This window comes from Nicotiana attenuata, unplaced genomic scaffold, assembly GCF_001879085.1.
Source record: "Nicotiana attenuata strain UT unplaced genomic scaffold, NIATTr2, whole genome shotgun sequence".
NCBI classification, from domain to species: domain Eukaryota; kingdom Viridiplantae; phylum Streptophyta; class Magnoliopsida; order Solanales; family Solanaceae; genus Nicotiana; species Nicotiana attenuata.
In genome coordinates, this window is record NW_017671401.1 from 37,382 (window position 1) to 49,801 (window position 12,420).

Sequence of the window (12,420 nt, forward strand, 5' to 3'; positions counted from 1 at the left end):
TCCAAGAAAAGCAATTTCTCTTTTAAAAAATACAAGAAACGATGACTAGCCTTTTTAGAAATTCATTTACACGTTCGACATGTTTTTAAGCATTTTTAAATTGACAGCAACATTTCAAATATTGCAAGTAAAGCATGTCGTCCTAAACTACCCGGACTTAAGCATAATAGTAGCTACGCACGGACTCTCATCACACCGTGCCTACGTAGCCCCCATAAAAACTTTTCAATTTAGGGGTTCATGCTTTTATATAATATAGATATAGATTCCAATAGAATTCTTTCTAGAATAAAATAGAATTTGTATAAGGTTAAAAATTATAGGAAAATAGATAGTAGACATCAAAATCTTATATATTAGTTCATCAAACATATTAAATTCTTAATTAATTTTATTATTTATATAGTGCTTATTATTATTATTTTATATTGAACACATTTGAAGTTTTTGGTTAAGTAGTCTCCGAAGTCTATGTGCCTTTACTTCGTACCTATTCAGAAATTTTCTTTTTGTAATAGACTTCAAGGTTATAAGTATTAGGTAGCGTAACTAAGAAATATTGTAGTTGTATGCTTTACTTCGTCAAACAAGAAAATACTTTTTGCTAGGTGAAATTTTACAAGAAAAGACCCAAATGTCCCTTATGTATAAGGCCAGGTTTAAGTTAGTCCTTTATATGTTACCTTGGATAGCAATAGTCCTTTAAGTTTGCTGAAGTTGAACACCTTTGGTCTAAGGCTCACTAAAATCCTTTTTTTAACAGAAAAAGCGTAGTCAGTGACGGCAACTGTATTCCTTAACGGAAATTGTTAGGCCCAGTTAAAATGTTTCTTTTTGTTCTCCTAGGAAATAGACTTCACTTCCAAACCTTTTCACTGAAAGAGGATCAAGGATGTTGCATGTGATTGGATGAACTTAATAATTTAAGTAATGTGAAAGAAACTCCGTGGACGAAGTGACTGGTTTTATGGCTTATTCTTTTCAAATTGCTGTAAATTCATTTTATTGGCCAGTTTGTTTTTCTCGGATACAAAAATATTTTTTTGTTCATTATAATTATTTATCCTCCGCAATGAACAACTCAATTTGGGCATATTAAAAATGTCTTAGCTTTTTCTGTAGTGATAGAATTTAATTAATTTAACCTCTATGATTTTGCTGCTGAAGGATAGAAAAAGAAGTAGAGGAAAACAGGAACTTCTTAGCAGAGGAGGAAGGAAAGTCTTGATGCAGATATATGATATGATAGAGGGGGGCTGAAATCGCAAAGGAAGAAAACAGATGAAAAGTAGCAAAAAAGAGAAAGAGAATATTTTTTTACTTAATGGTGGAGAAGGCGATAGCGAAGGTTGGGTTGTGTGAAAATCTCATCTTGTTGTTAATATATTCTGTTACGAATGGAACTTTAACGTTAAATGAAAGCCTAACAAGGATTTTAGTGAGCCTTAGATCAAATGTGTCCAATTTCAGCAAACTTAAAGGATGATGGCTGTCCAGAGTAATATATAAAGGACTAATTTAAACCTGGCCTTATACATAAAGGACCATTGGGGTCTTTTCCTCTGAAATTTTAACTGATTTCAAGTTTTAAGTATTAGAAAACAGTGACTATTCCTAAATAACAGGAAATTGAAAAGGAAATTATTAATAAGCAAAGTATTAGTAGATTTAAAAGTCCTATATATATTAGGAAAATAATTAAATGGCTATACCTAAATAATAGAATTAATTGAATGATTATTCCTAAATATTAAGGATATAATTAAATGACTATTTTTTCTAATGTGAATTCTATTTTAATTGGGTAAAAAGAGGAACGACATTTCGCTAATGTCCTTCGTGCTTTTAATATAGTATAAATATATATAGTTTCATCATAATTATTACATACAGTTAACAGTACGTATGTTTTGATTGTTATTTTTTCATCGTTTCATAATGTAATGTTTTAAACTATATTGGATTGTATTGTTGAAATGTCTGAATAGCCTTACCCTTTTTTTTTTTTTCTTTTTTTTTTTCTTTTTGGTTATCATTTACAATTTTTTATTGAAAACTGGCAATTTTGTCCCTAAGACATTTGATTATCTAGCTAGAAAAAAAAAAAGGAATGAAGGTTACTTGAGATACTTCCTTTTCTGTTCATATTTTACTTAAGTTTCAGTAATTGACAGGTATAAATTAATCTAGGAAAAAGTTGTTGTTTTCACACGGGAAAGAAGACAAGTATAAGGTGACTGGAATCTAATCAAATTGGATATCTGTTAATTCCATCAAATTTAATTTTTTAATTAAGCCCACTATAGGTTTGTCAATTTTACTGACTCAGAAAGAAAGAGATGAGCTTGAATGTGACGTTTGATGCTTCTATTATGCACAAATTCCTTTCCTTTTTAGCTACAAACTAAAGTTGTTAAATGTTTTAGTCCTAACATCCTTGCACTGCTACAAGAATTTGATCATTCTGCAGCATATATATATATATATATATTACTTGAGAGAAAAAAAAGAAAACCATATTGTCCTTGTGATGAATCTGATATGTCAGTTGAGTTAAATAGGTTCGAATTTTCATAATTTGAATTTAACATTTTGAGCTTCTCTGAGTGAATTTGTTCATCAAAATAGTAGCTTTATAATTTTGGTTCAGACACTCTCAGGCTATATCTTCATTTCGGCAGACCTGAAGTGACTTGAGTTTCTCTCTTTTGTTTGCTTGTGTATCAAGAAAGGAATTCAGAGAAGAAAAAGGATAGGAATTATTGGAAATGGAGGGAAAAGGATATTCAGATTTCAGTAGAAATACAAGCGAAGAATTGTTCATAAGAAATATGATGGAGAACTCAGTAGGACTGCCTGCGCCTACAATGGAGATGTTGGGTTTTAGAAACATCTCTCATTCCTTTCGAACTGATAGTGAGGAACTCTTCAAAAGCTGGCTCACCAGTGCAGAGGCAAGCAATTGTGCCATTCTTTTATGTTACATTCTCAAATCTGCTACTATATTGTTAAGAATACCTATTGATTTGCATATAAATGAATTCCATTCTTCTTCATGCCTATTAACTTCTTGCATCATGTTATCAATCATCTCTTGAACTCTGTGTATCCTTATTTCTTCATACGGACTCGCAACCAAAGTAGAAAAAGAAAGATCCAGTGAAGAAGTTATGTCATAAACTTCAATTTTGCTCTATATCGATCCTTGTGAACTTATAGACGAGTTGTTAAAAGTGTTTAGGTATCCCATTTGATGTGTTGATCAAATGCCAAGTTCAAAACAAAGCTGCTGGTTGATGGATATGCATTCTTCAGTCAAAGTAAATGCTTCTCCTACATTATATCACATTCCACATAATTTTAAGCAGTCATTGAAGAAAGAGATAACTTAGAGAGTTTTGAAGTAGAGGCATGTATTCTTGGCTTCTTTTTCATGGATTCATATTGCCAAGGAAGAGACAGCCACAGAGACATCTTTAGATGCATAACTGTCATTGTATCTCTAATTTTCTTGCTCTACTATTGTTGGTTAAACACTATATATAGTTAAAAGAGTTAGGGACTAGTCCTTGGGTGCCCTGATTTAGAGGTTAAAGACATGTATATCGCTTTTACATTTGCCTGCTTGCTCTTTTGTAAATCGGCTGATTCACTCCCGTTTGCTTCTCAGAATAATGGCAGTGATTCTACAACAATGGCTCACCGAGCTCGACAAGGATCACGGAGGTTAGTGTGTTTGGAATGATTCGTTACAGGTGCCAAGTAGCATAACCTTGTAATGCAATGTACAGGGAGGGTGCCAAATATGTAATTTAACATTATTTCTGTCTCTTCCTCTTTTTGAGTGTAATATAGTTATGTATTATTAGTAGGTTCAGCTCATCTCCTCTTGTTATGCAGAGGAAGTTGAATTCTCACTATAGCTATGATTTATTTTTCACTTATCACTCTAACTTGCAAGTCCAATTCGACGTGGAAGTGGATATGATAACCTATGCCATTGAAAAGTTACATTATTTTTTCAGCTTTTATGGCTATTTTAAATTTTGAAGATTTCAGAAGTGGTTACATTCTTTAGTTTTAAAATGCAGGATCTCCAGTGAACTCGCTGGTCTATCAAATCAGCAGTATGCGGGAATTCAGAAAAGAAAAGTGATTGACTCTCTGCAGCCACAAAATGCATCTACCAGCCTTAACCAACATTTAAGCAGGTGATCTACCTTTTCCTCCTGTAGGGCTGTATGTTTTATTTACGATCTGTGTTAGTAATGCCAAATTAAAATCCAAAATAGAAAAAGAAGTCCATTTTCTGGGGCTATTGCAATGTGTTCCATTTATTGCTGCCTTAGGCTTACTCATTTGGTTTTCAACTTCCCATTATTTGTGGGTTATCCGGCTTGAGGCTATTGCTCAACCAATCTAGATATTTCATGTTATTATTGATTCTGATTTGGGGGTAATAACCAATTTTGGTTTGTCATCAGGAATATCACAGATACGGAAATGCAAGCCAGTAATCTCTTTTTAGCCAAGGTTTGTTCAATAATTGCAGATATCAATTTACAGAATTTCTCTTATGATCCTCATACAGAGCTTTCTTGCAGACTTGGTTTCATAGTTCTCAGCCCATGACGAGGAGTCGCTCCTCTGAGTTAAGGTATCCTTCATATTGCATCCTTTATGGCGGTATTGCTTGCTCTTCTCTAAGGAGCACTAGACATCCTTGGAATTAGGCCCTCAAGAATTTTATATTTTCCTATGTAGATTGAGTTTAGGGCTTTCTTGATTTTTGGGAAATTAATTACAAGCTCTAGCCAACATATACAAACCATATACATGTGCCGGCTATTATTTTGGAGGCCGGCCTAATAAAAGTAATTTTCCCTTGAGTTTATATCTAATTTGAAACGAAGACTTCCAAGTACAAGAAATCACTAAAAAGAATCTTTTTCCCCATCAATGTATTCCATATTGTTATTGCTGGATGCTAATCTATTTGGTTGTTGCATGAAATTTCTGTAGGAGGAGGTATGCAGCCATGCAAAACTCACAGTCTTCTCTAGCTCGTGAATCCCTGCATAATATACCTGGAAATACTGTTAACTTTAAAGAAGTTTCTGATCTCACTTACATGTCAATGTGTGAAATTACCAATCAACCCAATACTTTTATATCTCCATCAAATTCATCCTCATCTACTTTTGAAACTCAGCAAGTGGATGGTGCAGATAATATTTCATCTGTCGTAAGCATGCTAAAGGTTACTTTAGAGCGGAAGAAATTAACAAACTATCACACTGCTAGGGAAGGCATTGAGGAGAATATGCTAGGGTGTTATGGTAATCAAGACATTGAGGAGAATATGCTAGGGTGTTATGGTAATCAAGACAACTCTGGCATGAATCAACATCCAGGGAATCATATTTCTGAAAATCATCAGGATGCATCCATTGTTCAAGTCAGAGATACAGGGATTCTTCAAACAGTTCAGGGGTCATTAGATGTCGTCTTAGAAGGTATTATGGCTCCCTCAAACCCAATCCAGATGTGTGTGGTGTCACAGGAACCTTCCCAAAGTGAATCCTCTGTTGCTGCGCCAATAATTTCAACCAGTTTTGATGCATGTGATGGTCTAAGCAATGCAAGTCAAGCTTTAAATGTGTACGAGGGCTCTAGAAATCAAGTTGGATATGCAAGGAGCTCAGACAATGGTTCAACTGCCAGAGGTGAATATGACGTACATCAGCTGTCTGTATTGAATTATCTGTGCTCTTCTCTATTTGTATGGTGCGCGTCGTGCAAGCAAGGATGTTTTCAAACTGATAGATGATACTTATTTTTTCAAACTAAAAATAGATACATCTGAAACTCTGGATTTTGCATAGTGCACTTATTTAGATGGTTGTTTCTCCAAACTTTTTGAGCATAGGTTTGTTAATATATTCATTTACTGTTGAAGTGCAGATCTTAGGGAACGAATATATGATAACGTGAAGGACAACCAGAAGGTATTCTCTACTTCCTATGTCCTTGGGATTGGAAACAATATTACCCAATATTCAACTTAGAATAGTTAGATGGTTAGCTGATGATAATTTCTCCAATTTGTTCAGACACCGCAGAAAGAAGGTTTAGTTCGAAATGGATCTTTGACATCAGTTCAGTCAGGTAACTGAGGCATTTAGCTACAATGGATAAATATCACATCTTTGCATTTTCACTTTCATATCTACTTAAATTATAAATGTAACAATGTTGATCATGTTTTTTCAAACAACATGGTGGCATGCCGATTGCTTCCTATTGCATTCTTGCTGACTCTCTCTCTCTCTCCCTCTCCCTATCCCACCTGTTAGGTTCGTATTATGTATTCCTATCCTGAAATTACAAAGTAGTTTAGGTTAGATCACTTGTTAGGTGAAAGCAACAAAGCAAGGAGCACATCCGAAGAACTTACAGAATATATTTTACAGGTCGGCACTGCAATACTGCCAAAATTGGCTCATATTAATTGCATATTTTTAGAAAAGTTATTAAAGGAATCATGCAATCAAAGGAGTGAAACTGGAAAAATACAGTAAGAATAATTTTTTTAAATATTCTTGGTGCTAAAAGGCTTTAAGAGAGCTTACAAGTAAAATGTGATTTGCAACACTTGTAATGGTTGGCCAACTTATGGGCATATGATAAAATGTTTTAGGCACCAAAGGCACTTTCTCATGAGAGTTCTGTTCATCTTCAGAAGGTTTTCCTCTAATGGTCTTAGGGTTCTTTCTTGCTCTGGGATGTAAGGAATAAGATGTTTGTTATATCTTTTCTAACATTTTTAAAGATCGAAGAGTTCTAAGAGAGACAACAAAGTAAATATGAAAGGTCCATGCTTACCACGAGACAGAAACTGTCTTATTTAATGGAAAGATTGAGGTTTCAGTGTCAACTCAGACTCTTAATATCTTGAGTACCCCAACAGTGCTAGTAATCTATTTTCACTGCATTAGGGTAAGCTATCTACATCACACCTCTTGGGGTGCAGCCTTTCCCCGAACCTTGCTCCAAAGTTTTATTTCTGTAATTCTATTAGATAAAGAAAATTTATGGCTTAATCGTACGCAAATGCTATATTACATGTGATAGAATATATGAGTCCACCAAACTATATAGACCAGGTCCTACATAGGTTTACATAGATAAGGCTAATGCAACAGTAAGTAAATGGAACATGGAACTTTTACGTGGAAAAATCCCTGCTCAAGGGGTCAAAAAACCACGACCTACACTGGTAGGATTTCAACTTCACTATGAGCAATTTTTAGATTACAACCTATGCAACCTAGAAATTAAACTCTTAATCCCTCACTAACTTGTAATACACCTATTACAAGCCACTTTGCAATACACCTATTACAAAGACTTCAACTCATGACTAACTCTAGTCACGACACAAACACTAAAGGTTTATGGTTTACAAAGGGTTCCTAATTAAAGCTTCTAGATAAGCAAAGTAGGAATTACAATGAAGAACAATTACAAAGTTACAACTCAACTAAGGACATACAAGAGACTCGTTATATGAACTGGTCCGTAGTGGTGTTGTACTTTGTTATGCACTTGAGAATTGAATGCTTGATTGTTAGATGCTTAGGATGCTTGAATGAATTCTCAAATGTTTAAGTGATGTTTTGTTGTAATGTTTATTGCTAATACAACTTGGATGACATCACTTGAATGATGTAGTCACTTGGTTGGTACAAGGTCCTTCCCAATGAGTAGTGACTGCTGCACTGTTTGCGTGTTCAGTGCAGGCAGTCACTTTCCAGCTGTAGAAAGTTGACTTCGTACTGTTGTCGGGAAAACCCAAGGGGATCAGGTATCTGTGTTGATTTCTTATCTTCTGAAGTCATAGCAACTTACATAAGCTTGAATCCGTTGATTGAGTCGTGTACCAAGTGTATCAGGTTCCTTATCTGGTTCTTTGACAGTAAGTTTGTTAGATCATCAAAACATGAAGCTAAGGTACTATAAACCCATCAATTTCCCCCTTTTTGATGATGACAAACTTAAAAATCGACAATCATATTTAGAGCAACAAAAACCAGATAAAGTAACAGGAACTTCACAAGTTCCCCCTGATTTTGTGCTTCCCCGTGAATCAGTCCCTGCTTCTTCTTAACTCCTTTAATTTTATCTACTCTTCCCCCTTTTGGCTTCATTAAAAACACACAAACAAGAAAATAGCATAAAGAAGTCTAGCCCAGTTAACTCATGCCACTCGTGTGCACACAAACATGATAGAAAAGAGAAGCAGAAACACATAAGCATTTACAGCAAAAGAAGGAGAGTTTTCATTAAAAAGGAAAAACATAAGCATTTGCCTTTACAGCAAAAGCAGATTTGGATAGATTACACGGGAGCAGTACTAGTGATTTCCATCCACAAACCAAAACAAAACAAACACAAACACCACAATATCATCAAAACACTGTCAAGAGAGATAAACTGGACACTGGTCAATGAGAGATATGCCTAGGGGACACTAGAGGAAGAGGGCTTGGAAGAGGCAGCAAGTATGTTGAGAACTAGATCTATCCGAGCATTGGCGGACATTTGCTCAGCGAGCAGTTTCTTCCTCAGGTTCTCAACTTGTTGCCTGAGATCAACATTCTCCTTAGTCAGACGAGCAACCTCTGCATTTGAAGAACCGGAGGACCCTGGTGCCTCTTGGGCTTGACTAAGTTGAGTCTCTAATATGGCATTCCTTACTTTCAACTTTCTGATCTCGTCAGTAGCACTATTTTGAGCATTTATAAGCTGGGAGATCGTTGAAGTGCTTCCTACCCCTCCAATTTTGTCAATACACTCACATTCCTCTAGAGTAGTTTTAGAGATAGTCTGCTTCTTGGTCCCCATCTTAGGCTGTCCCAAAGGCACTTTAAAAAATTTGAAGACATGCGTGAGGAGAAATCCATAGGGGAGGCCATGATTTCCATCTTTGAATGCTGCCACTTTTTGCATATGTCAATCATTATGGCTGGCAGATTAACAGTTTCGAATTCATCCAGTTCTTCCATCAGATACAAATCAGCCTTAGATGTGATGGATCTCCTCTCAGCGCGAGGAAGCAGGACTTTGTTCACCAACTCAAAAAGCAGCTGATAAACACGAAACAAAGCTTTCTTATGCACCCGTTCCCCCCGGTGCACATCGCTCTCCTTAACTATAGCATGCCTAAAGTTTGAGCTACAGACATTTCTAACAGAAGACAGACCTTCAGCAGGAACTTTAAGTATGTTTCCTAACATAGTAGAGTCCATAACAATGTCTACGCCATTTACCAGTGCGCAGATGTGATCAAATTCAACGGTAAAGAGGTCTGCATAGAAACTTTGAACCTCTTCCTCATATACCTTGGGCACATCCACCTTGAATAGGTGTCCCCATTGTTGAAACTCAACCATCTCAAGCACTTGGCGCATTCTAGCCATCTCAAATATCTCAGGGTCAAAGTACGACCCCACAACACTTTCTGACACCTCAACCTTTCTTTACCAGATATACTTCCACTTCTTGCCTTCTTCACAGAACCGGGTTCTTTCACATCCTCCAATTTCCTTTTCACAGACTTTTCACTGGACTTAACTTTCCCACTAGACTTCACTTGCACATCCTTATCAGACACAAACTCTTCTACCACAACTTCCTTCAACTTGCCATTATCCTTTACTGACTTTTCACTGGGTGTTCCAACAACCTCTTTTGAAGTACTCTCAGTAGAGTGATTCTTTTTCTGAGACCTCTTGAACGAGGAACTTGGTTCCTCTGTGGCTTCCTCATCAACTTCCACAACTTCCTCATCAACTTCCACAACTGGGATATTCTTGTCACAAACAACTTCACCATTCTTCACGAGCCTTTTCTTCTTCTTCATGTTACTTCTCTTACTCTTCTTTAGCGCAGACTCAAGAGCCTCCTTATTCTGCAACCTTGTGGTAGGTCGCTTAGGAGGGGGCTCAGGAGTTGCTACTGGCCTCCTTGCGGTAATAACGCACTCAGAGCAACATCATCCTCATCTTCTTCATCACTGGACCTCATAACAGGAGCCACTACTTTCAAAGGCTCAGTATCAAAGTGAGAAGAAGGAGCAGGGTCGAAGCTGACCTGGGAAGATGATTCCTAACATGTTTCCAAGGAAAGGGGTCAGGTCCATCAAGAGGGGTCCCAGTAGCCTCTTCTGGTGCAGGCTCTTCAAAGAGCACCATTGTGCCGTCTCCCACCAAGGACTGAGTCTCTTCCCCTTGAGACTCAGGCAGTAGAATTTGCCTTCCCAATAATTCCTTCAGCAGCAATAGCCAACATATTTTCTATGGCATCCCTCTCTAGTGGTTCCATAGGAGCAACAACAGAAGAGATAGGAGTACCTGTCGACTGATCAGAGTTTTCTTCAGAACCCTTAGCACTTTCAGGACTAATCGATGAAGCTTTTTCTGCTGATGGAGACTTACTCTTTTCCTCTGGAACTGAAATGTCATCTTAACTCTATTCTTTGAGTGACTCAGGTAACAAGGGAGAGATGCTTTCATTCTTAGGGTTGTCTGAGTTCTCAACACTTAGAGGAGGAGTAGAGTCAGAGGGAGTAGAGAAAGGGATGAAGGGTGAAGGAGAAACTGGTTTAGGGTTTTCTATTTGAACAGTGGTGGAAGAAGGGATGACTGGTGTTGTTTCTACAGGAGAAGACTCGAGGTTTTTCTCTTCAGTGGTAGGAGGGATTGTTTGATCCTCAGCCATGGTAGAGGAATTTTGCTTGAAGGTTCTGGAGAGACTGAGGAAGACAGAGATGGTCGTTCAAGTTTTTGGGAGTAAGAGGGTTATAATGAGGTGAATGGAAATTATGAAGGAAAGAGAAACAGGTTCTGAAACGGCGGTAGATGTGTGGAAGATGCAACGTTTCAGAGGGAAGTGAATGGATTTGTACGAAAAGGCGTGACATATAGAGTCTGAAAAGGTCGATGACGTGGCATTATTTTTGATTTCTTTTGAGATATGTATGAGATAAGCAAAAGACTGTAGCTGTGGCACAAGAACCAGGTTCCTGACCAGTCTTTAACAAAATGCTCAACCTTCTTTTACCGCTCATGCATTGCCTCAGCAGCTTCTATAATCATTATGTGTGTCTACCTGTAATGGTATAGAAGTGAGTTAGACTTGGCCGGAAAACACTTTAGCTAATTTTACCTATATGTGATCTTCATCCCATATGGTAGGAATCAGATTCTCAACTAGGCTTTATTAGCCCCAATGCCGACCTGTTTCTCTCAAAGTGTTCTCTGCTCAGGGATTTGGTGAAGATATCTGCAATTTGGTCTTCTGTGCTGCAAAACTTCATACAGATAAGCCCATTTTCCACATTGTCTCTGAGAAAATGATGTCTTACATCAATGTGCTTGGTTCTTTTATGCTGGACTGGATTTTTGGCCATGTTGAGTGCACTTGTGTTATCACACAGAAGAGGTACACAGTCAATGTACACTCCAAAGTCTTCCAACTACTGTTTGATCCATAGAAGCTGAGCACAGCAGGAGGCTGTAGCAACATATTCTGCTTCAACTGTTGAAAGAGCTACTGAATTTTTCTTTTTTGTGCCACATGAGATAAGACATGATCCCAAGAAGTGAGCCATTCCAGATGTGCTTTTCCTATCCACTAGATAACCTGCATAATCAGCATCAGCATACCTAATAAGATTAAAATTATCACCTGAAGGGCAGTACAGAACCAAGTCCTGTGTTCCCTTAAGATATCTCAGGATTCTTTTGGCAGCCTTCATATGATATTTCTCGGGGTTTGACCGAAACCTTGCACATAGTCCCACACTGAAAATAATATTTGGCCTGCTTGCAGTAAGATAGAGGAGAGATCCAATGATGCCTCTAAACATTGTTTGATTCATTCTTCCATGTCTAGTCGAGTAGCAGTGGCAATGAGAGTGTCAATCACTTTTGATGCTTCCATGTCAAACCTCTTCAGAAGCTCTTTGATATACTTCTGCTGACTAATGAATGTTCCTTTTGTGGACTGCTTCACTTCAAGACCCAAGAAGAAATTCAACTCACCCATCATGCTCATCTCAAACTCACTTCCTATGAGTTTTGTAAATTCCTCACATAGTGAATCAGCTGTTGCCCCAAAAATGATATCGTCCACATATACCTGAACAATGAGCAGGTTCCTCCCTCGTTTCTTCAGAAACAAAGTGTTATCAATTTTTCCTCTTGCAAAACCATTTTCTAAGAGAAACTTTGACAACCTCTCATACCAAACTCGAGGAGCCTGCTTCAACCCATACAGTGCCTTATCCAATTTGAACACATATTCAGGGTGTTCATGACATTCAAAACCTGGAGGTTGCTTTACATAGACTTCTTC

General features: G+C 37.3%; 1 protein-coding gene across 4 annotated transcripts in view; it reads left to right on the forward strand.

The window, feature by feature from the left end:
- Nucleotides 1-2,325: 2,325 nt before the first annotated feature.
- LOC109208061 overlaps nucleotides 2,326-12,420 on the forward strand; it is a 16,986-nt gene continuing 6,891 nt past the window's right edge. For 2 of the 4 annotated variants that reach the window (XM_019371069.1, XM_019371070.1), the window contains exons 1-8: nucleotides 2,326-2,954; nucleotides 3,671-3,726; nucleotides 4,092-4,211; nucleotides 4,485-4,533; nucleotides 4,605-4,657; nucleotides 5,023-5,726; nucleotides 5,965-6,008; nucleotides 6,114-6,168. In XM_019371069.1, the coding sequence (XP_019226614.1) occupies nucleotides 2,769-2,954; nucleotides 3,671-3,726; nucleotides 4,092-4,211; nucleotides 4,485-4,533; nucleotides 4,605-4,657; nucleotides 5,023-5,726; nucleotides 5,965-6,008; nucleotides 6,114-6,168 (1,267 nt within the window). In that variant the 5' untranslated portion in view covers nucleotides 2,326-2,768. Of the gene's footprint in view, nucleotides 2,955-3,224; nucleotides 3,321-3,670; nucleotides 3,727-4,091; nucleotides 4,212-4,484; nucleotides 4,534-4,604; nucleotides 4,658-5,022; nucleotides 5,727-5,964; nucleotides 6,009-6,113; nucleotides 6,169-12,420 lie in introns of those variants that run through there. The other 2 variants (XM_019371072.1, XM_019371071.1) reach the window with 2 other exon arrangements.